Below are 25940 nucleotides of genomic sequence, written 5' to 3'. Positions count from 1 at the left end.
AGAGACAAACAAGCACAGTCGAACACAGTCAACACACAGAAAAGCCCCCCTTGAGCCTGCGATAAGGAATGCGCAGAACATTTTCCCTCTCTTAAATCGTAACTTGGGAGGCGCTATTCAGGTTGTGGCCAATGTGTCTCCCCTGTCCCCAGTAACCGTTGCAGAATTCTTTGCGAAAGCTAACTCGGACCAGTTTCGTTCTAACTTTAGAGGGAAACTCATCCCGGGTCTGTAATCATGCGCAATAGAGAACTGAGCTCTTGGGTCGAGAATGAATTTTTTAGCTCCGGCCCGCACATGCGCTGTTCGAGAGATTTATTAACTCAAGGGCGGGAAACTTTTCTCATTATTCATTAAGTGGCTGCGTCAAATCCATAGTCAAAGTTGTCACGCAGAGGCGGATCCAGGGGGAGGGTGCAGGGGGTGCGCACCCCCCCCCCCCTGGGATGACCTGCGGCCGCTTTCTAATTAACACTGTGCAGTAGCTTGACAGACATACAAAATCTGCTCTATCGTTTGATATGTATTCTCAGCAGTTTACATTATGTTATTTCCTAGTCAAAAGCCCTCTTCTTATTCGCTTTAAAAATTTTTTACGTCATCGGTCAGTTAGTGGTGCACCCCCTCCTAAGAAAAATCCTGGATTCGCCCCTGTCACGGGTGAGCGGGTTACCCTTAACAAACATTTTTCATTGCCCCTCCCCTCCCCATGGCTTTCAGGTTCGACATCGGCTCAGCTACTGCGGGGCCGTATCCCTTAAAGTGGATTTCCAATGTTTTTACGTGCATACGCGCGTAAATAAAATAGAGACAGCTCATGTTTAGACGTAAAAGATGAACCTCGCTCAACTTTCACGTTTACGTGTGGCCTTTCATACATGTATTGCCTCTATTTCATTTATGCGCGTAAATCTCACGTGCGTTCGCGCGGAAAAATAACGCGACAGTGGAAATCAACCCTTACTTTCCGAGCCGCTTACGAACCACAAAAAACACACCAAAAAACCCGCCAGCTACGGTGGCTGTACGCCAGCGGGAAGCTAGGTAAAGCTGGTTATGCGATTCGAGCAGTAAAAACGAGGCCACCCCCACATAAAACAGGGTTCATACAAAAAATTGCAACCATTTTTCAAGGACTGTACAAGGACCTCATTCCATTTTCAAGAAAACCTACCAGGAGTGTAAGTGACAGATTTGTACTTAAATGCACATTCCCACTACATGGTAACAGGACATTAAGGCTTGAACTGTTTGCTCCATCAGTTTCTCTACATTTTTCAGTATATAACTTCCCTGGGCTATGATTTATATTCTCTCCTGGGCAAACAAAAAGCATTAAAAAAACACTTTCCAGGCCACTACTTTCAAAGTTGAAGAAAATTCAAGGTCTTTTCGAGAGAAAATGAAATTCAAGGACTTTACAAGGAGTCACCCTAAAATTCAAGGACTTTTCAAGACTGCGCGTACACTGTAAAAGGAAAATTGAAATAAGTTTATTTTCATCTTCAAGAAAATTTCCTTAATGTATCTATTCGTTCTGAACTTGTTTATATATAATCTAGGCATATGTCTCCAAAGATGTCGTTTATTACAACAAAGTCGCAGTTCTAATGAAACAACTGAAACTCTAACTGAAACCTGGCAAACATGACTTTTACCGCTTTAAAAATAAACCGTTGCACGAATCAATACTCTTGAACTTAATAATTACCTGTGAACGTAGCTGCATTCGCAGGCTGTCTTATTCTTAATACAAATACTTTTATAAATATCTTTATTTATTTTGCAAAACATAATTTTCCAACATGAACAATAAATATCTTCATATCGTAACATCTTTTTGGGAACGTGTTTTGGTCACTTCAAATTAGGAAAATCTCCTCTGAAATATTAGTAGTCGTTCCTTTGAATCACTTCCCGGGATAATTTTTTAGACGTAAAACGTAACTTTTAAATTTACACTGACTTCAATATAAATAATATATTCCAAAACGCGCTTCAGTATAACGGCTCCCTGGATTTGCCAAAAATGCCCTAAGGTGGGAAAAAAGCTTTATTTTCTTGAACAAAAACAAAAATAATAATAAATGAACTCATATTATAATATCAAACATATTCGCTATCCCATAGATGGAAGTAAATAAAAAAAACTTCACAAAACCCGGCATTAAATAAGGAGAATGCAAATTCAGTGGAGACTGAAAACTTAAAAAAGGGGATGGGTACACAAAGACCTTACTGAGACGTTACGACTGCATATTTTTCGCGAACTGTTTTGTTATTAAATTGAAAATGACATCCTACGCGCAGAAGAATACAAACGTTGTACAGCCTACATTCAACCAGCGATCAATGAATGTTGAAAAGAACTAAGAACTGAGCCAATGACGTGCTCTAGTTTCTAGATGTGGATGTCCAAATCTAACAAGATGAATGGATGAAAGGCTACTACCACTTATAATTGTCTAATAATACGCGATAAGCTCCGTTGAAAAGCAGAAATGATGCTCGTCCCTTTCTCATAGAAACACGGCAAGGAACACTTCCAGGCAGTTTTCTGACGGTTGTTCTAAGCATCGTCGTCACTAACTTTAAAAAGCGAGCGAACTATTCAGCTTTTAAAACAAACGCAGTAACATATTCCTTTCTCATAACAATGCAAACTTGACGAGGTCCCAACTTCAGCATCTTGGCAACAGCACAGTTGATGTAGGCAGCCTGATTTACTTTAATGTCTGATGTTGGATAACTTTAGGTACTGCCAAAAATAAGAAAAAAGAACCTATTTTTGAATACCATATATAACTTTTTAATGTTGGAAATGTGAAACGTCGGTTTAGGTAGAACCAGAAACTCATAAGGGGTTTCTGGTAGAACTGCATGCAAGGACTATCATGCCATACTTACTCATCTAAATTAGAGGGAAAATTTAGCACTATTAAATTCAACAAAGGTATAAAGTTAACGACCTTTCAGATACGTAGCACAATAAGCTGAACTAACTCAAAGATACACAAGAGGAAAAGGCCATTTTCAGAGCGCGCTTCAGACTGAGCATCCTTAAGAATAAGAATGACCGAGACCAGGTTTTATGAGCCCGCGAGGTCATTGAAGTCATTGTTATCCAATGTCTTCCCTTTAGACTGGGTCGTTGCCGTGTCGAACTGCACTATGGGACTTTTGCCACCGTTTCCTGGGCACACCTTAAATAGTGCCATAATGCAATTCGGTACAACACTGACACAGTCTCACGCGCAACCTTAAAAACGAACAGTGCTTTGTGGCTGGCCAAATTCCAATTCATGGATTCGCCGCCAAAATTTATCTACCGCGCAAACACGGACAAAAGCTCAAAAATTAGGCTCGGCTGAAATTTCAGTCAGGGGCACCTTAAGCCCTGCATGGCCTGGACTGCCAATTTCTTGAAAAATTCTAACGTCAGGTAAAATTAGCCACGATTACGCTAGATTTCATAAGGGAAGGTGGAGGCGAAGGGCGAGGTTGCACAATGTAGTGAAGGCTGTCTCGTGAACAGGACGTAAAAGTCCAAAGATACCGGCGCGATCTCGTACTGGGACGTCACCGCTTTCAATTGGTCTTGCTGCCGTTTTTGTCTAATACATGATAGTACGCGAAAACCTAACACAACATGCTCTATAAGTTTTGTCAGTCATTCAGAATTACCTGTAGATGGCCTTCTCAAGGATGGAGCTTTGGGCCTAATACCACTACATTCTCTTCCTTCTTCAATAGTCGGCTCTGCTGGTTTTTGTACCTCAGAGCCAGGTTGTTTGACTGTATTCACTGTGTGAGCATCTCCATTGGCTTGAATCTGCGACGCTACCAGCCCAGATTGAAATTTCAGTGTAGTCTGACAGTCATTCAAAGGGTTCAAAAACGGCCCCCCCAAAGAGGCCATCAGGGCGTTCATGTTAAGTAGTGCTTGAGAGTTGAGCAAAGGTAACGGTAATCCAAGCAGCTGTGACCTATCTAGCGCAGAGGATTGAGGAATAGCGGCAAGGCCTGCACCGAACACGTTTGGCATTCCTGTTAAAGCATTTACTTGTACTGGTAGCATGGAACCTGTCGAAGATAACGAACTGGTGTTGTTTACGCATTGCGAGGGCTGTACTGCTGCCCCTGACATGGGTATTCCCAAAGGAATTCCTGCAGACCCACCAACCTGTGGCATGGCTTGTACTGTAGACTGTGAACCGTTTGGAGGGCCTAACTGTGAAGGCTGCAGTGGATACCCTGAGGCTTGCATGGCTGCTACAAGCGGAAGTCCGGATAGCCCATTTAGCTGTGGCATAGCTTGAGAACTGCCACTAGTGACAACTCCTGCTTGGGATGACTGCAGCGGGTGAGGTCCCATTCGCGACGCATTATCTACCCCTGGTGTTCCTGAATGACCAATGAGTGAAGAAGTGGGCAGAGAGCCAACTTGTGTTGATATGCCACTGCCATCAGCGGTTTTCATACTGAGTGATGATGGCATTCCTGGGTACATAGCATTCCCTCTTCCTTGTTGCGAGCTCAGCACACGACTAGAGGGTCCAGGAATTATTGGAAGGGGCATTCTACCTAAAGATGCCATTGCCAGCAGGCTCTGATTAAATAAAGCAACATTTGCAGTATTGAGAAATGGAAGATTTCCGAAAGGAAATAATGGGAAACCTGGCATTGATGGGTAATTATTCACAGCCATGGGCTCCTGGGTTAAAGGCCTGGACTCCACAGAGGACGACTGATGACCGGTTCCCGAGTTTGGTGGTACATCACCACCAGCACATGGAACTGCTGTGTTCTGCGGTAGTTCACGTGTATTCCCAGAAAACAATTCAGTTTGTCCAGTACTTTGAGAGAAAGGAGCAGAGAATCCCACTGGAAAGGAGCTTGGAAGTGGCTTAACGTAGTTAATGGGCTGATTGGTACGATATGGTGAATTTTGAACTTTCACATCAGCTGATAAATTGCCAACATGTGGTGTAGTGGTGGCCGGCTGTCTCAGTGCACCTGTAGATGGGAAGGTTGCAGGAGGTGGAGAATTCCCAACATCTGCACGAGAAACGGCAGCATCTTTTTCCTGGACGCTTGCAGCATTTTTGACGCGTTCCACTCTTCCATAACCGTCACTGTTTATAGCACTGCTCATTTTGGGCTTCTCTTGAGTTGGTAATGGCCCATCTTCATAGGACTTCAAGCCAGGCATAATATTGTTCATCAAAGATGGGCTGATGTTTTCAAGTTTGGAGGTAACTGGTAAAGGCTGGTTGGAACTTTCACGGAGTTGCATCGCAGATACTTCTGGTTCTATAACTTTCACAAGGTCGTTTGGGGCGGAATCGCTAGGGTCAGATTTTGCCGTGCTGAATGAACGCCCACTGCTGATTGCAGAATAATTGACATCAGAGAAAGTAGACACTGGTAGCTCTTTACCAGACACACCACGCGAAATGTCATGTTTTTCCTCAAAGTTATGCATGTCATTGTTATCATCATCCTTTTTCCCACTTCTGGTAGAGTCATGCTCATCCTGAGTTACAAACCCGTCGATAAATGATTTTTGTCTCTTCCTCTTGTCAACGGACACAGGATGAGAGTGCTTGCACCGCTTTCCCAGGCAACAATTCTTCCCAAAAGGACAAGCTTGTAGGCCGTCATCTGCAGAATACCCAGACAACTGCATGGCTGAGTTATGCAGTGTTATATTATCTCTTCCACCAAAGTCACAGCTGCTGGCAGGCAATTTATCGCGGTGCTTCTCATCAGGGTCACTGTAAGAGTTCTGGCAGCCCTTAGCCCCTTCGACTTCACCAAGACCAGAGTTGTCCCATTCATCTTCATCGGTTATTGGCACCATTTTATCAGCCTCATTATCGTCCTTATCAGTATCACCCCACTCTTCTTCACTAGCTAAAGCCACAACCCACTCTTCTTCTGCGTCACAGTTTTCCTCCATCTCCAAAGGGTCCACCACATCACATTCTTGCTCACTCCCAAGGGAATCCCCTGCAGGTGGATAACTGCCAGGATCACTGGAAACACCATTGCCAACAGCCTCCAGTTGAGCACTCTTTCCAATTTGAAGTGTTTCCTCCACTTGTTTCTCCAAGATGCTGATTTCTCTGCCAAGAAAAGAAGAAACAGGTAAGTCAAGTTTGTTCGTATATTTCGACTACTTTCAATGCAACAACTATTTTTATTTTTAACTTGCTTAATCCTTCTTGAGAGGAGGGAGGAGGGAATAGTGAGAGAGAGTATATGAGGCACACAATGTGCAAAAGGTATGGCATCAATGCATTTTCTAATCTCTTTGCTATGTTGTTAGTAAGTCTAGATGGTCAGAACAATTACAAAGTTTTTTAGAAATGCTTCAGTTATTGTAACCACTGCTACCTATTTCTCACAATACAGTCGAACCTCCATGTGCGACCACCTCTCATAAGCGACTACCTCCTATAAGTAACAATTTATCCAAAATACCACCATTTTCCCAGTCAAAGCCCCACGATATAATATTAAAAACTCTCGTAAACGACCACCTCTCCTAAGCGACCGCGATCACTCTTTGGGCTTATGGTTTTATAATTTCAATTGTTTGCAACCGCTTAATGCATGGTGTGATATCTTTGTTCACAGTATTTTTTTCACCACTCAGGGTATTTCAGGAACATTGAGTGATAACATGGAAGTGTACACATTTTAACTTAGAAATTGCATGCAATAAATTTCCCTCCCAAATGTAGATGTGTCGTGAACTCTTCTCAGATCACCTCTGGGTTGATTCTCGTACGCAACCACCACCTATAAGCGACCACTACATCCTGGCATTTTGAGTGGTTGCTTACGGGAGGTTTAACTGTATTTGGGTTTTCCAGAAATTTTGATCTCTACCTTTGCTGTGCATCAATTTCTGCTTGCTTTTTACTCAGTTCTAAAGCAATTTGTAGTTGCAGCTCCTCATCTGTTTGAGTAGCAGGTTGAAGTTCGGCCAGGAACTGCTGTTTTTCCTGTCTCTTTTGCCAAATGTTTGATGCACAAGGTGCTCTTGAGTCTGTAGTCACTGTTCTGGGACTTTGAAACGACCCTCTCTCAGGCTGCAATACAAAAGCAGAAATTGCAAAATTAATAAAAATAACAATTGTCAACCAAGCATCCCAGTTCTTTGATTGATAGCCTGTCCCAGGCGTTCCGATAGTAGAGCGCGGTGGTCAGTGGGGAGCGAGTTAAATTGTACACCGGGAAAACGGGGGGGGGGGGGGGGGGGGGGAGAGCAAGAGCGAGAGTTCTTTCCCCCTTTCCCTCTCTAGTCTCCCCTCCTTTTCTTTTCGTGAATTTTTCTCCCGCGCTCTACTATCTGAACGCCTGGAACAGGTTATTTGATTGAAAAGAATTAAAAATTAAGAAAATGACTGATATGAAGTCTGAACTCGTTTAAGCCAGTAGCATTCCTGTTTCATATCATTTTCCGTTTTTTCTTGTTGCCCCTTGTTCACTCTTGGGCAAACAAGACTATCTCATGCTTCAAATATACTTAAGTATTTCTCTCCATTTAAAACTTGTAAATTACAAAATAGTCAAACAAGAGTGACGTGATGATTGGGGAATTTGGTTGGTTGCTTGATCAGCTGAAAACGTTCAGAATACTTGAGTAGGTCATTCATGGGACCCTGGTTTAGAAGTTGAGGCTTTAATTTATCTTGATTTTTCCTTTTCACTCTTTTTTGGACAACTTTACTTCCTAGTATGAGAAACTTGTAAGCTGGCTCATGTTTATCAAATATGTTAGCCAAGACCTACCCACTTGGGGCATATGGCTGAGTTATTTCCCATTTCTAGTAAATTTCTGTGATTGCAGGATGGTTTCATTTTTTGTTGAGCATAATTAGTGTGATGTCGCAGTGTTACATCATCTTGTCTCTTGGTGGTCTCTGGTTTAAGAGGGACTTTTTTTATGCCATTTTGGGTTACTGAGCTGGAGGCTACTCTCTGTTGGAAAGTGGTTCTGAAACTGTTACTTCTTTCCTGGTTAGAGTCTGTTTCTTGGTTTTCCTGTTTCCTTGATTTCTAAAGAGAAAAAATAGTAACTATTTAGGATTTGGCAGGCCCCTCAATGCTATACACTTAACCTTTATTCTGATTTAGATGTTTAACAAAAATGTCAGGTTATACACTTGTGTTGACCTCCATTTATAAAAGTCTCATTTCAAGTAACATTATGTGGACACGCGTGTGGCATATTCCACTTCTCAGAAGGAATACATGAAACAACATCATGATGCCCTTTGACTAACTCCTTTAGAATTCCTACGAAGTAGTTGAAGAATATGGGTAACATAACCCTACTGTGAGAAAGGTAACAACTTGTAGAACCCTTATTACTGAAGCAGTCTTACTTTTCGGTTTCTTTTCTTCCTTGTATTCCTCTTATTATAAGAAGCATGATCTGTCTGTTCTTTAGTAGTGTCTGTCTCCAAAGTCAGAGGTTGATTGGAGCTGTGAAAAAAAGTAACACTTCAGTAAAATCAACGGTAAAACTAAACAAAATATATGAATGAATAAATAAATACTTTGAGATTGAGCAACAGGCCCTTTCTCCCAAGCTTCATGTTCAAAACAAATAACATTTATTAGACAGTGGGAATTTTTCAAACTCAGAAATGGTTTTATGTTGACTGGATTATTTACCTTTTATCTAGGTAATGGTCTTTCTTCTTGAATGCCTGTGATGAAACAACAAATTGAAAGAGTTTGGAGAAAGATCTTGTTAACTCAACAGATAAAAAAAAAACAATGCTTTTCATCTTTTGGTGGTTTTAACATTTGGTCAATTTTTTCTCCAAAATTGTTTTACAAATAACTGGGGGCCAAATGTAACACTTGAGATAAATCACAGAAAGTTGACAATCTTAGTCTCTTCCAGTAGGGTTCAACAGCATGAGGAGAGCCTGTTCAAGAAACAAATAGTTTACCTGGCCAGCACAAAAACGCACAAAACGACAAAAACAGTGAAATTGACAAATTTTTGCAATCAACATGGAAAAAGGTGATAACCAAGGGAATGTGGCAAAAACGGCATATAACATGAAAATTCACAAGGGTTTGGTGAACATGAGATGTGAAGAGGGGCCCCTTAGAAGGTGGAAAATTTGACGAAAATGGTGAACTCAGCAGCAGTAAGTAGGGGTCCCTATGGTTCATGCCAAAGCCGCATAACATACCTTTTTTTCTTGTTGCTTTGGATTTTGATTAATTTGAGCTGCTATTTCAGATATTTCCTACAAACAAGAAAAGGAAAATAGAAAACAAAAGGTAAATAAATGAATACAGAGCAGAAAAATTAAGTTGAATAATGGATCATTAAATTCAAGCAGCAACATAAGGAACATAGAAAAAGAATGTCTCTTACCTTTTCTTTTTTCCACTGTTCACGTTTCAGCTGTTTGTTGCTCTTTAGCTTTGGCTAAAAGGGAATATTGAGAGCCTGAGATTACCTGGAATGAAATTGGTACTGACTCACTCCTTACATATGTTTGTTAGGTCAAGGTTGCATTCCTACCAGTAGTGTACTAAAGACTGGCCGCGAGATCATCTTTAAAAAATTATCTGTGGCTAACCTGGTAACCCCTATGCAACAGGCTGGTATCAATGGGGATCGTTCTGCAGTGTAATGAAAATGTTTTGAAGAAACAGCACCATTAAACTCTAAGTCAACTGAAGAACTAGAGGTAATGTACCATAAAGGTAGCATCAAAGAAAGTAAATAATCTCCTAAGCAGCCAAGGGGTTGTTATGGCAACCACCCAAAGACGACCTCACAGGGCCTGTCAATACTGCCACTGAAAAACCCCTGAACCAGTGTGTGGAATGAATGATTACAAAAGAATATAAAAAGTAGGAAGGGGAAGAGTAAAAGCCTACAAAGAAAGCTTTTGGCCAAAAGTAAAAAGCAGAAGCATTTTGAAGGTCTGCTGTATCTCACATCTCTATACTGTTTAAAAAACAAAGCCAGGAACTGCAAGAAATCTTACCTTGTTCCCCTTATCTGATTTCTGTTCAGGTTTGTGGCTAGATAAGTTCTTCTGTGAAGAAAATCAAATAAAATGTTGTAATGACAAATGAGGTTATAGGTGCTTGTTTATACAAGTAAACAGTTTTTGATGACTTGTTGTTACTCACATTACAAAATTTTCGTTTGTTTGCCTCTCTTTGTTCTTTGAGACTTGCAAAACTTGTGAATTGGGCCATCTGTGGAAAAAAGAAAGAAACCACACCAAAAATCTTAGGATTGCAAGAGAAACAAACTTTACAACTCACAGGGATTTTAAGGATGACATATCTGATAATATTTGATCAAATTAATTGCTATAGATGGTAGGGGCATGTTCTTCTTCAACTGTTTGCATTTTTTTGTGAGACACAATCTTGGAAAAAATGATACATTATAAACTGACATAACTTTGAAGCGTTGTCACACAGCTCATATTATTTACAATTGCCATATCCAAAGGTACAATCTTATGGTATACATAAAATTGTAACAAATGATAATGCCCCAGCCAGTGTTCCATCTTGGGTCAATGACCCGACAAAGAAGACTTCCTGACCTGACGGATGACACATAAGTGATAATTTAAATGTAACAAAAAAAAATTAGCATTGGTCTTGGTGACCCTTCAGGTGGTCTATATGACTCCCCCCTAGAAAAAATTAACTGATGCGCTGCCCAACATGTGACTATGTAAATAAAAGCTAACGAGTGGCACTGTTTTCTGCAGAGTGGGAAGTCATTGGGCTGGACCAATACCCAAGATCTTAAAATGAAGAAGGAAGACGAACAGAACTGCCTTTACCCTGCAAATGGCTTAGGTCACCAATGGAAATGGCCGTCTTGTCTCCATGACCAGGATAAGAAGTAAAAACAGTTTGCTCAATGACTGTCACTAAGATTTGAAAAGCTAGAAAATTCTTTTGGTTTTATTTCCCCTATGTTTCCGCTGAAAATAGCCAGGAGACATGCTCATGCTAGCCAGGGGAAATTCCTGGTCCTTGACCCTTGCAGGGACTGCCCTGCAACAAGTTCTTTGTGCTAAATACTTTGCCACAAAAATAATGCTCCTGTTTTTTTATGTCCAGGTAAGCATGACTAAATACCTCTTCTTCTGTGAACTGATATTTCTCTTCTTGCTCCTACAATGATAAATCAAAACAGAGCAACAATTTAAGATATTTGAGGATCAGCAACCTACATTGCAAAAAAATTGCTGAGGGACATATTGTACTGTTAAGCTCAGAACACACTAGGTGACAGGCGTTGGGGTGACAAATCGCTTCATGTATACTGGAGAATTTTTGCGAAGCTATTTGACTTCGCAACCGAGACCAAGATTAGCACAAAAATTCTCCAGTACACATGAAGCGATTTGTCGCTGCGACTTGTTGCGTAACTTGTTGCAGCAACTTATCGCCTGACCTCTACAAACAGAGTGATTTGTCACCACGACATGTTGCAGCAACTCATTGCCTAGTGTGTTGCAACCTTTAGCCTGTACAGCTGAAAAATGTGGTCTGGTCTATGAGCTGGTTTCTTCAACAGAGGAACAATGGCCAACTCTTTCTCTGTAAACCAAGGTGCAAATAGGGAGAATGAGGTACTGGTAACTAAGGTAATGTGATTTTTGGTTTAAACATTCTAAAGTTCTTTCTAATAATACTTTTTTAAAAATCTTTACTCAACTTACCATAATACCCTGACAATACGACAGTGATTTCATCAATTAGAACTTAAATGTACCTTTGCTAACGAGGCTAGAAAATCATCATCCTCATCACCTCCACTAAAAAGGGAACAATTCAGACAAAAAATGTTACATTAACTATATTTAAATTTTCTGATGGCAGAAAGTAATCAACAAGAATTTGAGTTATCTGAGTTTGATGACAATGCCTGTGAACCGAATAACATCACAGTGCAAAATAAAATTATCGCAAAAATACTGCCTGTGATTAAATTTACAACTCTGAAATTTTTGTCACTCCTTCCTTCAATGAATGGGTATTTTTTTCTTGATTATTATGTTTTGCTCTACAATACATGTTTATACAGATCGGTTCACAGACATGGGGATCATTGTCATTTGTCCCCCCTGGTTGAGGTGCGAATTCCTCGCAGAACCGCCGCCCGTGCTCATTTTGTAGTCATAAACAAAGGTGCTGGACAGTTCTATCTGAGCTCTGATGCGAGGTAGCGTCCAATCTCAATACTTTTTTCCTGAGTTGGAAGCAACTAACAGCAGTAAAAGTCGTTGAAAATGCATTGCAATACATCAAAATGTATGCAGCAGGAGTTTGAGCCAAAACTGCCAGGGGATATTTTAAAAATGTCGAAGAACAAGTCATTCTACTTCAGAGCAAGGTTTGGAGCAATTTATAGTGCCTCTAAAACTAAAAAGTACCTTTTAAAGAATAGTACGATAGGCAATCGGCTCTTGTTTTAAGAATTAGCAAACGTTGAATTTACTTGTCCCGAAAATTCAAACTGGTGGCTCCTTCTACCTGATAGTAATTTATTTTTGAAATTCCAAAACAATTTCACAGCTGAATTTTGAGCGACTTTTAGTTACGGACTTCTGCTCCAACGATTTTTCTGAAATTCCTCTGGCATATTTATTATATCAATTAAAGCCGATTCCAGAAATTTCAGTAAAAAATATCAGCAAAATTTTTTACTAGACGCGATTTTCTTTGAACAGTAGGGTCCTTTTAAGCGCTAATTTCTCAAGAAATATTTACCATCAATGAAATCGGAAAATTTTGTATTATTGCCGAATGATATCTGTTGTTCTTTGCGAAGTTTCGCAGCCATCGCTTTAAAAACCAAAAAGTTATGACAGAAAATTTGTCACAGCTAAATGCTCTTGTATTAATTACGGAGCCACCTTAAGACTTTGTAAATAATGCCCTATCTAACAGTTAAACTATTTTAAAATTAGCTATATTTGTAAATCAATCTTAAAGTACGTGATTTTTTTTTGTCATTTTGTCATCTTGTCATTTTTGATTTGCACAGCCCCACTGTACACTGCTAAGGCGAGTGGGCTCCCTGGATAAACATTATTATTATTATTATTATTATTATTATTATTATTATTATTATTATTATTATTATTATTATTATTACTGTATTTCAGTTAACTCTTCATGTAATATTGTACAAACTGTCTTTTTTCCTTGGTCACCAATACTAAATATGTTGCAACCATTATTTGAGGTTGCCAAAAGGAGACCAAGTTTAGCTTGGAGGTTGGTACATTAATGGTACACATACTTTCCACATTTCTTGCATCTGCATCTAACTACAATAAAAAAGAAAGAAAATACATGCAGTTACTGCTGATAATAAATAAGAGAAAAATACATGAGGTGCCTTTCCATCTTGCATGGTGTAAAAATATAATATGACAGAGTATATGAGCAGAGAGCCAGCTAAAAGTTACAAAAGTAAGAAGATACTAATCATTCACAAAGGATATACTCATACATGTACAGAGTAAGAGAAAAATTTTCCCATCCACTTGTCCTTCGGACAAGCACTGTAATTATCAAATTTGGTTGTCCAAAAAAGTTTAGCTCAAAACTCAAAACTCAAAAACAATCAGGAATTTCATGTTTTTAATCACATTATTACCCTTGTAAATTGTTTTTGACTTAAACCTAAAATGGAACTCCTAAAAACAAATGAAAATGACTGTGGGATGGTGAAGTTAAAAGGAATATTTAACCTTATTTTGTCAAGTACGAGGTTTGCTTTTATGACTTTTAAGATGAATTTTACTGTAATTTGAAGACAATTTTCAGCCGTTTCTTTATTTTTTCTAATTAAAAATGTGCTTGTCCCACAGAAAAGTCATGTCAAAGGTATACATGTCTGAACTAAATTTCTACCTGTTCCAGACAATCGGACATAGGTTTTGGCACACCCTGCATCACGTACCCTTGAACCTAAGTACATGTACCCAAGTGTCTTCTATTGATTGGGTACTTTTGGCAGAGATTACATTGTATATCAAAATAAAATAACATCAACCTTTATAAATTAATAATGCCATTACTCAAGCTTAATTTGCATAGTGTTATAATACTACTTTTGACACTAATTTACCTTTAGCCATGATTTCATCTCTGAACAAAAAGAAGAAAAACTGAAAAACAACAAAAAAGGTTTATGGTGCATTTTTTGTATGAGGACAATGTTTTAAAAACACCTAAGTAGAAGCATTAAATACATCTCCTGATCATCTAATTTCAACATTTTGTAACCAGGGTCTGCACATGTACAGATTTTTGGATCCAAAATTCAAGACTTTTTCCAGAGTTTTTCAAAAATAATACTTTATTTTTCTGGACTCAAGGTTACCAAATAGGTGATCAATAGGGACCTTGAAAAACGCAGGAACCCAAGCTTTTTTCATGATATATTGGAAATGTATGGTAACAAAGGCGCAATGCGGACATAAGAGAGTTAAGAAATTTCTCATTCTATGATTAAATTCTTGGCTACGGACAAGATTGAATGAGATTTTACTACGGGAAAAAATTCACTTATTAAGCACTTGCTGTAGCTTTGAAAAAAAAAACAGAATTTTTACCATTTTTCCAGTCTTTTTCCAGGTCTGAAAAGGTGCTTTGCAAACTTACGACTTTTCAAGAATTCAAGATGGTACGAACCCTGTGTATAGGACTGTCAAAAAACACTATACTAGAGCATACTCTTCATCAGTCTACTTTTAAGCACACCCTCACAGATTTTTTTCTGGCACCTGACAAAGGAATATGCATTTCTTATCAAAAGTGAAGTAAAACCATACAAATTTTTTCTGGAGGCTAGCAAAGACTAAAAAATGCCAGTTCATGGGAAATGAGGAATATTGATAAGCCAGTTATGGTTTTTAACAGGAGTATTGAAGAAATTAATAGAGAGAGAGAGAGAGAGGCTCATAAGCGGCCACAGAAAATACTGGACTTGAAAGAAGGATTAGCTGAATTTAATTTTTTTTCCATGCTCTACAATATCTGCTCAAAAATGGTTATTAACTTGGTTAAAACATTGGATGGCTGGTTGTGTTTGTTGTCTTGGCATTATTTTTAGTGGAAAGTACTTTTTCAGAGTGTCTGTTATATAGTTCCATTACAAGGCTTGTCCTTTCAGAGGTCCATTAGTTTTCATGTGCTATTACTGAACACTATTTGACTAACAAAGAATGGATTGTGTCCATGCAAACATGAGTTTGACCAGATACATTTTTATTAACCGGCGCCTACCCAGTTGTTTTTCCAAACCCTGACATTTAACTCAGCTGTCTTTCCAGCTACAGTATTGCACAATTAACAATGTCTAAAGCTGTGACATACATCTCTCCAGAGATCCATATCATCATCATCATCGTAATCATCTTCCTCATCACTGTCTTCTTCACCTTAGCAAACAAAAGCACCAAGTGTCATTCATAGTGAATGTTGGATCTTTAGTTCCAAATGCTGGAGTAAACAATGACTTACAAAATCAACACATTAATGGGCAGACACACTACTTAGAACATATTTTTCTTTTTTTGTATAGTTACTTTACCATTAAGTTCATAGTGTAAGGTAAGGTAATGTATTTGTAATTTATTGCAATGTAATATCATGCAATGTCATGTAACGTTAGTATTGTAACGCTGTGCAGGATTTAATAAAAGTTTGAAAAGTACAAAAAAACATTATAAGAAAAAAGAGGGCCATCACTTAAAAAGTATTGAATAAAAAAAATCATTCTTACAACTTTTAACAATCCTCCATAGGGACAGGGCTTCTGATATTTCGCGGAAAAAAAAGCAAAATTTCGCGGGATTTTCAGGGGTTAATTCGCAGAAAAATCGGCCGATTTCGCAGGATTTTTGCGGGAGAAAAGTCAAAATTCGCAGAAAAATTGGCCGATTTCCCGGGATTTTAGCGGGGAAAAGTCAAATTACGAAGGATTTTCAGGGACAAATTCTAAGAAAAATCGGCCGATTTCATGGGAAATTTCGGGGGGAAACTTCGCCAAGAAACAATCAGTAAAAACAGCCAATTTCGCTGGATTTTTGGGGGGCAAATTTAGCTAAAATCGATCAATTTTGTGTCAATATGACCAGCGTTTTTTAACGCTTCTTTAACAGGGACAATCATTTGCTCTTTCCACAACAGTTCGCTCGAGAAATGAGCGAATGCTAAAGCTATTAACATTATGGTTAGTACCCAGTTTTTGCAACGTTCATCTAAAAACGCCTGGTAGTTTTGGGTCGTTGTTTACTCGTTGCAGTGACGAAGTTTCAAGATACAAGATACCTTTGGGGTGAATAAAACAGGTCTAATAGCCAAGATAAGTATTAAATATGTTTTGCCGACATATATTTGGAAATATTTCTGGCGGATTTCACGGTATTTCGCGTTTTTTTTGGAATTTCGCGGAAATACCTGAATTTTGCGGGTCCGCGACCGCGCGAAATATCAGAAGCCCTGTAGGGACCAATACAGGACACATATTGCCAACAACAGCATGAATACCACATGCTTACAACTGACACTGTTGGCTGCTCGCAATACTCGAGCTAGTGGATAGATGCTGGTCCAGAGCTCAAGTACCGCCCAAATGGATTTTTATGCAGTAGTCCCAAGGCCATGCTTGTAAACAGCCAAATGGTTTGCCTATTGCCAGTTCGGATTCTAACCCTAACCCTTTACTTAATATTTGCTTTAACAGTTGTTTGATTGGCCTTACTAACATTTGCACCACAAACACTATTAAGGGGAATTCTAATCATCATCATCATCATTTTTATTGATATATATGACTGAATTATGAGTACAATATCATATCATAACAGATATTCCATCCCAAACAAGTGGTTGCAAGGAGTCTTTTAAGCCTAACTGTTAAAACACTTAGGCTTTCTCCTGATGGCTGCATGTAATGGAGCAGATACAAAGAAATACCGGTAATTAACAATAATTATTATTTTGTTTACACGTATGAAAGAATGTCTATCAATACCTTAAATGCTCATAAACAATTATCTATATACATGTGAGTCATTATACCATTCCATTTTATGAAAAGAATGTACAAACATTCATTTCAGTGCAGATTACACTACTGACAGCTTTAACTGCAGTGTACCTGGCCACTTCACTTTCACCTTGTTAAAATTAGAGTAGCTCTTTTGTGTTGTTCCTTGTTCTTCAAGCATTACAACACATGGTTTTCTCTAGTGACGCCCTTATGAAATATGAACTCTTACCCATTAATCGCCTGTATGCATGTCCCAGTTCTTGGAATTTCTGTGTTGATGAGGGATCATCTGGATTCTGCAGACACAAGAATGACCAAAGCATAAAATGCAACATCAACCATTTACATTTTCTTGCTGGTGACCAAGAAAATTGCAAAACAGGAGTGCAAAAACAAAATATTTGTGGGTGAGAAGAGGAGCCATGCAATCCTACTCTTCAGATTGCTATTACGCATGCACAGCACATATGTTGCCGCCTTTGATTGGACTTCCACTAAGGATGAATGGAATGCGTAGAAGACAATCTGATCATGTGCATTTGGACCTTGTTTCCTTGAAATCTGATCATGCATGTTTTGACTATCTATCATGTAAAACTTACGCAAAGCACAGCATTGGAGCCACAACGTTTTGACCTTTGATGGGTGTTGCCCCCACTCGATAACCTTTGCTTATTACTAGTACTAGAGATACGTGAATTGCAGAACCTCGCTAGGCTCGGGGGAAGGCCTATAAAATGTCAGGGATGGGAAGGTGGGAGAGAAATGGAGTAAATCATGTAACTAGGGAGAGCAGTTTCAACATCGGCTCTATATTGGAGGGTGAGATATGCTTAATCTCCTTTTGGTTGGAGTAAATTTGAGCCCAGTGCTCTGGTGTTAAAAGGGATCTTTTAGGATTTAAATGGGGTGGCTGTTACAAGCATATGGAAAAGCAATTTGATGAGTGCCTCGGGATGAGCAATTTTCATTCATTCCCCCCTCCCCATGGAAAGGGAAGGGTTTGGACAAGAAGGTGGGTTGTCATAGGAATCTGCTCATCCATAGGGAGGTTGTATAATGGTTAGTCCCCTTGCAGATAAATAATATGGCACTTAAAATAATAATATTTAAAATAAAAAGATTCCACAGTACCTTATCAGGGTGACACTTAAGAGCTTTTTGTCTGTAGGCACTCTTGATTTCAGCTGAAAAAGAGAAGGATATTTCACTTGATTCATGACAGATAAGCTTTTAACAGACTAAAGAGCCAAAACAGGGGCACCCAACGAGAATATAGTTCAAAACCACTTAAACACAGCATTGTTAAACGTGTTTTAGTATTTAAACGGTAGATATAAGCATATTTTTATCCCCTAAAAATTTTTCATCTGTTCTGATTTCCTAGCTGAAAGTCTAATGATCCGAAAATTATAGGGATCAAAACTTACCTTTTTGAAAATTTCAGCCAGAAAAAAGGCTACCGAAATTTCAAGGTGACCTTTTTAGGGTAAACATCCGTTAAAAAATGGGCAATTATACCATTTTTAGTTGTTCGAAAATCCTAGGAGAGGCAGGCAAGCAAGAAATTTTACAACAAGTGTTCCGAAAATTCTAGATCTCAAATCGTCTTCCGAACAGATATTTTCCGAAAATTGACGTTGGGTGCCCCTGCCAAAATGAAGGCAGCTGCTTTGCTCGCAGGTTGTCTGTTTCATATGAAAGTAATTTCGCGCTTGCTGATCAGAATTCCTTGAAAATTCGCTGCTTTCAACTGAGAAAAGCATGATTCTAAACATAAGACTGTAAACTTGCAATAGCTAGTATAACATGCATTCGGCTACATGATGACTGAAAAGGTGTGAAAACCACACACTAAATCCAGCATTCTCTCTCGTTTATCGGGTAGAATACCTTCTGTTGCGCTAAAATCCAAACCCAAAACCTCGTAGCACTCGTCCAAAGTCTTTCCCATGACGCTAGGGATGTAAAAATGTCAAAATATCTCGTTTACGAGTTCATACTAGCACAAACCATTTTTGTGATGTTTCGCTGTTGAGCACATGACGAGTTCCCGCCGGAAAAATTGACCTCGACCCCGCGTAAACAGACCACAGGATCACCAATCTCTAGCGGCCCCTATTATGAGTGACAGACATCAACCGGAAGTAAAATTTTCGGCCGAATCGTCTGTATGAATCGAAGTAAAGACACTTAGGCCATCCCCATAAAATGTTTCGTTTCCCATCGCCCTCCCTCTCGTGAAGGTGGGTCGGTAGGTCGGGCAAAAAAAAAAGAAAAAAAAGAATGAACAAATGATTGCATATTAAATATCAACGTTTAGTCTGCGAGATATAATCAGATGGTAAAAGGATGTATATTAACAGGACTATCAAATGTCTCAAAAGGCTACAAAAACGAAGTATCGATGATAATTTAAGACAATTGGTGTTAATAAGACAAGATCGTGTGCTTGTAAATTAAATTACTTGCTTCTTCACAAGTGATTCTGGAATTTTTTTTAATTTTATTATTTTTCCAAAAAAATGGGTCGGTTGGGCGATGGGAAACGAAACATTTTATGGGGATGGCCTTATCAATCCAAACTCGGTAAAGCGGCCTCACTTACAGTTAACACGTCGTTTCAAAATCCTCTTGGTCAGAATGCATGTCCATAAGTAGTCAAACAAAAATTCTTATTTACTTGAGTTAAATGAATATTATCTATATGTAAAGCCATAAAGTGCAGAATCTTAAGTTTTGTGCCAATTATATAGCTTCTGTGGAAGGAAAAAGGTGCGCCAAAAATGCAAGGACAAAAGGAGAGAGGGTGACTGGGGAGTTTTCACCCGCCACCCCCCCCCCCCCCACCTTTTGCCCCATCCCCTTTGCCCGTTGCTACAGTAGGATGGCAATACATCACACAATGTAGTTCGCAATTCAGGGGTTGACAGATTTTTAATGAAATTGTGTCCAAACCTTACACCCCTTGGGACTTCCCTGGCAAAACATCTTTCAGTAATTGCTCCTGATCACTGTGTATCGACAGTAATAAGAATTACATCAAACTTTGAAACTTTATTAACTGCACCCTAAACTTTGTCTTTCTATATATTTGTGTGAGTTTTTACAAAGGATTTGTGCATTGTTCACTCACAATGTATATTAAGTGCTATGGAGAAACCATTTTACACAGATAAAACTACCTATAATATATTTCCAAGAAAATTCAGTATAAGACTAAACTAACATAGAAAAAAAGTTTACTTTACTAAACCATTTTAATACAAATGTATTCAGTTTTAGATTTTTAAATATTTACAGTGCCTTCATTACATAGGTCCCTCAAAGTTTCTGACTGGGCTGAAAAGGCCCAGCAACTTTTCTGGGAAAGACTATGACAGGAAATAATTTAAAATATAAATATACAAATTTCAATGCAGTCTTGAGGCTGTAAAAAACCATGACATATTTTGCTGGCTACAAAACTTTTACTGTCTAGCTACCAAAACTAATGAATTTGGGTTCATCTACACAAGGACACAAAATTTTTTTTAAAAAGGAAAGCTATTCCAAACATTGATCCACCTAAACCACTTCTTCAGCAATTCCAGCTCTAATATCTTTGGAGAACAGAAATACTATCCAGTTTCTTAGGAATCCCTTGTTATATTGATGTGTCCACAGGACTTCCCAAAATGACTTCTTTCTCAAAGATCTTCTCCATTCATCACCAGTTATGTTGAAACTGATGAACAGAAGCTGCTGTACCAGAAGTGAACTCATTCCAAAAATAAACAGAATCGTGTACCAACATGCAACAAAAACAACTGCAGACCTGAAAAGGAATAGTGGATGTTAAAATGTGCTACAGTGTTTCAAATATAAGACACAGAGATGAATACCATAAAGTCAGCTGTAGGCCTCTCCTAAAAACCATAAACTATTCAGGGCATGTTTACATGGAGGTGGGGGACCCCAGGTAGGTGAGGTAACCTGTTTAGGTGGGGTAACCTGCCTGTCAAAATAATCTCTCATTTTAATTTCATCACCTTAACATGAAAGGTGGGGTGACCATATGAGAGATTATACTGACAGGCGGGAAATTAGCCCTGCCTAAGTGGTTTACCTCACCTACCTAGGGTCCTCTACCTCTATGTAAACAGCCCCTAAGTTAAAAAAATATCATTTTCTTATGTAGCAGCTTCCAATGTATGGGTAATTCTTTATCAAATTTGATCAAGACTGAATATTGCTTCAATTAGTCATTTTCGTATATATTCTACAATAAATAAGGCCAATTCATGTCGCAAAATTTTATTTAACTGAAATCAAGGTTAAATTATCACTGTGCCCTGTGCATGCATGCAGCTAGAGACTCTCATCACGAATAAGGTATGGGTGGCTAAAATGGCACTATTCAAGGAAGCTTACCTGGAATCTGAATAGACATCTGAACAATCCAAATGGAGAATCTTTCCACTCAAAGATTTACAGATAGTGAAAAAGGAAAGGTAGACACCCCAGAGACCAGTGACAATAAATAAGAAGATGGCTCCAAGAAATGCCCGGTGATTGTGTTGGCCAATGCAGCAGTTTGTCCTGCAATGATACAAGATTTTTAAAACAGTTTTACCCAAAAGCTCCTCTTGAATATCACATGTTATATCATCACAAAGATCCCAATCACAGCTAAAAGCTCTCTTCTTCCATTTCGTTGTTTTTCATTTACATTTTCTCTTCTCCCAATACTCCCAGAAAACACTCCCAGACTTTATAGGAGTCTCTTTTTATTTACAAAATGTTACTTTTTTATTTTTTCCAACTGATTTGTAAATAGTAAAACAACTAAAAAAATCCCCCTCAGGGTCGGTTCACAGCACTAGATATATACCTTGACGTTTTGTGTCTCGCTATATATCCCCCACTATTCACCTCCCCTTCGGGGGATAGTTGTATAATATTTCAATCACATAATATCACTCACCAGACACAATGATGATCAGATCTTGGAACACAGTAGCCACAAATCCTATTCAAGACAAGAGTCACATTACACTATGCACTGTCAAGTATAAATAATTTTTATTAAGGGTATAACTACCATTCAACTCATTCATTATTTTGCCACATTTATAGCTGTAGGTTCCATGGTCTTAGTAAGGATCAGCAGGAAAAAAAATCCAAACCAAACAAAAACAAAAAACACATAGCAGTTACCACCTTAAAGCATAGTTGGACACATATGTGGCAGTAGGTGTTTCAGGACATGGAAAACTCATCTGTTTTTCTTCTTCAGTGGGAATAAGAAAGTGTGTTTAGTTTTTTACACCAGTGAGCAATCTTGGGACACAGGTAGTAAGGTCAAATAGATGTGAACTTGAGTGGCCAACTGAGATGCCATGTAAATTTGACAAGTAGGACATAATACAGTGGAACCTCGATATAACGAAGGGCCAAGGGACTGGAAAAATTTCTTTGTTATAATGAGGTTTCGTTATGTCGAGGTTCTTTTTGATATTTTTTTCCTGCTACTGGGGTAGAGAAAATCGTTCATTATATCAAGGTTCCACTGTAATGGTTTTTACAGTCAACTATCACCATGCTGACAACTTGCTTTTGTGTGCACCACTATAATACAGACAGTAGCTAAATCTCGAGCAAAAGTAAATTACAGATGTTTGACCAAAATAAACTCCTGCTATAGAGTAAAGAAGTTTGCCGTCACAAAAATTCATATTTCATATTTGTGAAATTATGGGACTGGTTGGCATGTTCAGAAAGAACAAGATGAAAAAGCCCTCTTGCCAAAAATCAGCCTGTCAATGCAAATTGGTGGGGAGATCTAAGCATGGTTAAGCTTCGATGATTCCATACAAACCCTTCAAAAATTGACTTGGATCATAACACTTATGATCAAAGCCTAGTATGGGAGTATTCATGTGGAGTCACTAGAGCATAACAATGCTTATATCTCCCCAGCAATTTACACTAAGAGGCTGATTTTTACTACATGACCATTTTTTCATCTTGTTTTTTCTGGATATGCTAACCAACCCCATAATTTTTGCGATGTCATCAATTCCCCTCTCTATTATGGCATCTCGTTATTAAGGACACTAATTTGTGGACTCTAGGGTTTCCATGTAAGTTAGTGCTGCTTGTACTCTACCTGCAGTGTTTTGCTCTAATGAATGGCCCCTCAGTACATAAACAGCATGTTAGGTCCTTCAGACTTGAAGACATGTGGTTTGGATCATTCTGGGATGATGATTTAGAAATCAGGGAATGAGAGGCAAGGAGCCTTCTTGAAAAGATAACACGCAGGTATAGTAGTAATACAACACAAAAGCCGGCAGAAATAATTGCAGAGATGGTATAAGAATAGAAAGGAGCAACATTCAGAAGATATAGGTAAAAAATACCAATTAGAGATGATAAAACCCAGCTTACAAAGAACCAAGTCCTCTTTCGTCGGTTCAGCGCAGAGAAAGTATATATAAGAATAAATACAGGTAGGTAGACCATTGCTAGAACAGTGAAAACAAGTCCATAACTTGCAACGTGAAGAGTAACAATTAAAACTAAAACAGGAGCAATGATTCCGAGCTCTATTTTGAGAGCACCATTAAACCAAGGAATGCGAATGCGATCGGAAATAACCGAGAATACTGCAGCCACTTTCTCTCTTGGCACTCTGTTTCCTTTAAGGCACTGATCGACTGCGTTGTCCAGCTCATCACATTCACAACAAAATGCAAGGATATGGGATCTTTGGCCATGAAGGTTTTGGAACTCACAACAACACAACGGAGAGGCATCCGATGTCATTTTTACAGATAAATTTATAATTCAGCGTTGTCTGCTTCACTTCTCTATTCCAGTGCAGCCTTCATTATTGAAACCAGACGCAACACAAGAGGAAACCCACACAATATTTAAGTTTGGCTTTGAGCCACCCGCCATCTTTCTTGAGCCCGCGTTCTTTGAGCCAGAAAATCAAAAGTGCTTCATATACCAGCCCCTCCCCCTACACCCCCTAAAGTCTCCCAAAGTGTTCTGGGGAGATCAGTGTAAAAACCTGTGAAGTTCTTCTTTGTTCTCTAGCTATTATTTTCCTTGGCTCTATTGTGTTGACTTCTCAGTAGCTTCTTTGTATTCATTGTTTTACGTCATTCGTGAGTTTCGCAGCTTAGGCAGTGCTGTTAACTCTCCCGGATATTGAATCCGGGAGACTCCACAGGGCCGGATCTAGGGGGAGGGTGCAGGGGGTGCCCACCCCCCCATGAGATGACCTGCGGTTTTCTTATGCAACTGGTATGCTGCAAAAAAAAAAAATAATAATAAAAATAAAAATAAAAATAAAAATTAGAACTATTGAAGTAGAGCAAGAGACAAGTGCACCCCCTCCGCCCCTGCTCCAGATTTTTGACCGAATCTCCCAGTATCCAGATTAAAGTGTGAAATCTCCCGGATAATCGCCGAAGTTTGCCATTTCTTCAGTAGACTCGACTTTCCGACAATAAAGTGTCAACCGACAGATAATAGGTGATAATGCTTGAGTCTCAGTGCTGTTCAGTGTTGAATGGTTAGACTCAAACCACGACGAAAGAGTCTGTATATCTTTGTTGAAGGAAAATTCTATAATGGTGGGAGGAGTACATCTGACAGGTAGGCAGTCGTGTCATCAGCGTACAGCGGCAATGAGACATTAGGAACACAGAAATTCAAGTCATTAATGAAAATGTTGAAAATAAAGCTAAAATAACAGCCCCGGTTAAAAGGTTACATCTTTGTCACTACATTTGTTCAGACCATACCGAGACACAGCAGAGCCTTGACAACAACAGGGGCCGCCCTGACAACAAGTAAGTGGACCCTCAGTTTCTCGAGCGAACTACAAGGGCGCGCGCCAAAATCGTCTCCCCGTGCGCGAGGTGACACGGGGAAGGAATCCCTTGCGATTGGCACTTTCCTCGCGGATGGCGAGGCGAAGGCGATGTCGATTTCTCTACTATTTTCAAGGAAATTGAGGGACAACTAGTAGACTAAGTATTCCCCACCAAAGAAAAAGGTAAAGATACATTGAGTTGGGCAAGTGCAACAAAATTAAGGGAGCGGGCAAAACGGCTTCAACATTTTGAAAACAAAAGAGCTGTTGTGACAAAGTTAAGCTTTGTTCTCATGGAACAAACATCGCTAACGGCTGTGTTTCAAGGAGCAGAGGGAAAGAAAAAATCATTCTTCGAAAACTCCTGCATCAAAGTTAAGATTACCATAGCTCTCAATTGGGTTTTTCTTTTTTCGGAGTTTTTGGGGGTCAAGCTACAGCCACGCCTAGATCTCTCCATGAGGGGGCTGGCGACCTCCTCCACGCGCCCTTTGACAGGGGAATCCCCCACCCCACCGGACTCTCAACAAACAAAGGGAGACCCTCGAAATCTCTTGCTTGTTCCAGGCATTTAGGTAGTGGAGGGTGAAGCGAAAAGAAGAGCGGAGGAAAAAAAACAGCAAGAGAGAGGAGGGAACTTCCTGTAGCCCTTCCTTCTCCTCCCTAACTGTTTTTTCCTGCTCGCATTTCTTTGCGCGTCCCCCATTTGCTGAACCCCTGAGAAAGGCCGTGAAATCTCTGGAAAAGAGATGGGAGGATTCTCCAAGTAACCCACTGTAGAGTATTCTTCCGGAACAACATTAGATTCCTGATTATTTTCTCGAACCTCTGCTAGCAAGCTCTCTCGGGGGTACGGGGTGGGGGGAGCTAGAGCACAGCGGAGAGTTTTCCAGCAGGCAACCCTAGATTTCCAACCAATTTTCTTTTTCTCTGGAGGTTCTGTCTCTTTTCTACACTAGTTGTGTTTCTGCCCAA

The 25940-nt window shown here is 39.3% G+C and overlaps 2 protein-coding genes across 2 annotated transcripts; both read right to left on the bottom strand.

The window, feature by feature from the left end:
- Positions 1–2470: 2470 nt before the first annotated feature.
- LOC140950101 (uncharacterized) lies at positions 2471–19128 on the bottom strand. Its single transcript, XM_073399278.1, has 18 exons — positions 18989–19128; positions 18230–18282; positions 17325–17391; positions 15415–15479; positions 14165–14204; positions 13331–13358; positions 11798–11840; positions 11158–11193; positions 10183–10251; positions 10035–10085; positions 9413–9466; positions 9225–9281; positions 8692–8726; positions 8400–8499; positions 7804–8070; positions 6898–7100; positions 3685–6128; positions 2471–2758 (listed from the first exon to the last, which is right to left on the bottom strand). Exons 1-18 carry the CDS (start codon positions 19047–19049, stop codon positions 2724–2726), a joined length of 3708 nt encoding a protein of 1235 aa, XP_073255379.1. The 5' UTR covers positions 19050–19128; the 3' UTR covers positions 2471–2723.
- Positions 19129–20132: 1004 nt separating this feature from the next.
- On the bottom strand, positions 20133–23999 carry LOC140950090 (palmitoyltransferase ZDHHC23-like). The gene is made up of 4 exons (XM_073399269.1): positions 23247–23999; positions 22062–22106; positions 21509–21676; positions 20133–20912 (listed from the first exon to the last, which is right to left on the bottom strand). Exons 1-4 carry the CDS (start codon positions 23903–23905, stop codon positions 20663–20665), a joined length of 1122 nt encoding a protein of 373 aa, XP_073255370.1. The 5' UTR covers positions 23906–23999; the 3' UTR covers positions 20133–20662.
- Positions 24000–25940: the final 1941 nt, after the last annotated feature.

Source organism: Porites lutea, chromosome 10 (assembly GCF_958299795.1).
Source record: "Porites lutea chromosome 10, jaPorLute2.1, whole genome shotgun sequence".
Taxonomy (NCBI): Eukaryota; Metazoa; Cnidaria; class Anthozoa; order Scleractinia; family Poritidae; genus Porites; species Porites lutea.
The sequence above is the reverse complement of the archived record's forward strand: the minus strand, read 5'-3'. Positions and strand labels throughout refer to the sequence as shown.

Bases quoted from the DNA above. Each gene is read 5' to 3' on its own strand.
- LOC140950090 (XM_073399269.1), bottom strand. From the start codon at position 23,905: ATGACATCGGATGCCTCTCCGTTGTGTTGTTGTGAGTTCCAAAACCTT. The intron at 21,677-22,061 runs GTGAGTGATATT...GTATCATTGCAG, and splicing joins TCTGATCATCATTGTGTCTG to GACAAACTGCTGCATTGGCC. The intron at 20,913-21,508 runs GTAAGCTTCCTT...ATTCCTTTTCAG, and splicing joins GATGTCTATTCAGATTCCAG to GTCTGCAGTTGTTTTTGTTG.
- LOC140950101 (XM_073399278.1), bottom strand. From the start codon at position 19,049: ATGGGAAAGACTTTGGACGAGTGCTACGAGGTTTTGGGTTTGGATTTT. The intron at 10,086-10,182 runs GTGAGTAACAAC...TTTTCTTCACAG, and splicing joins ACAAACGAAAATTTTGTAAT to AAGAACTTATCTAGCCACAA. The intron at 6,129-6,897 runs GTAGAGATCAAA...TTTTCTTGGCAG, and splicing joins GAAATTGATGCACAGCAAAG to AGAAATCAGCATCTTGGAGA.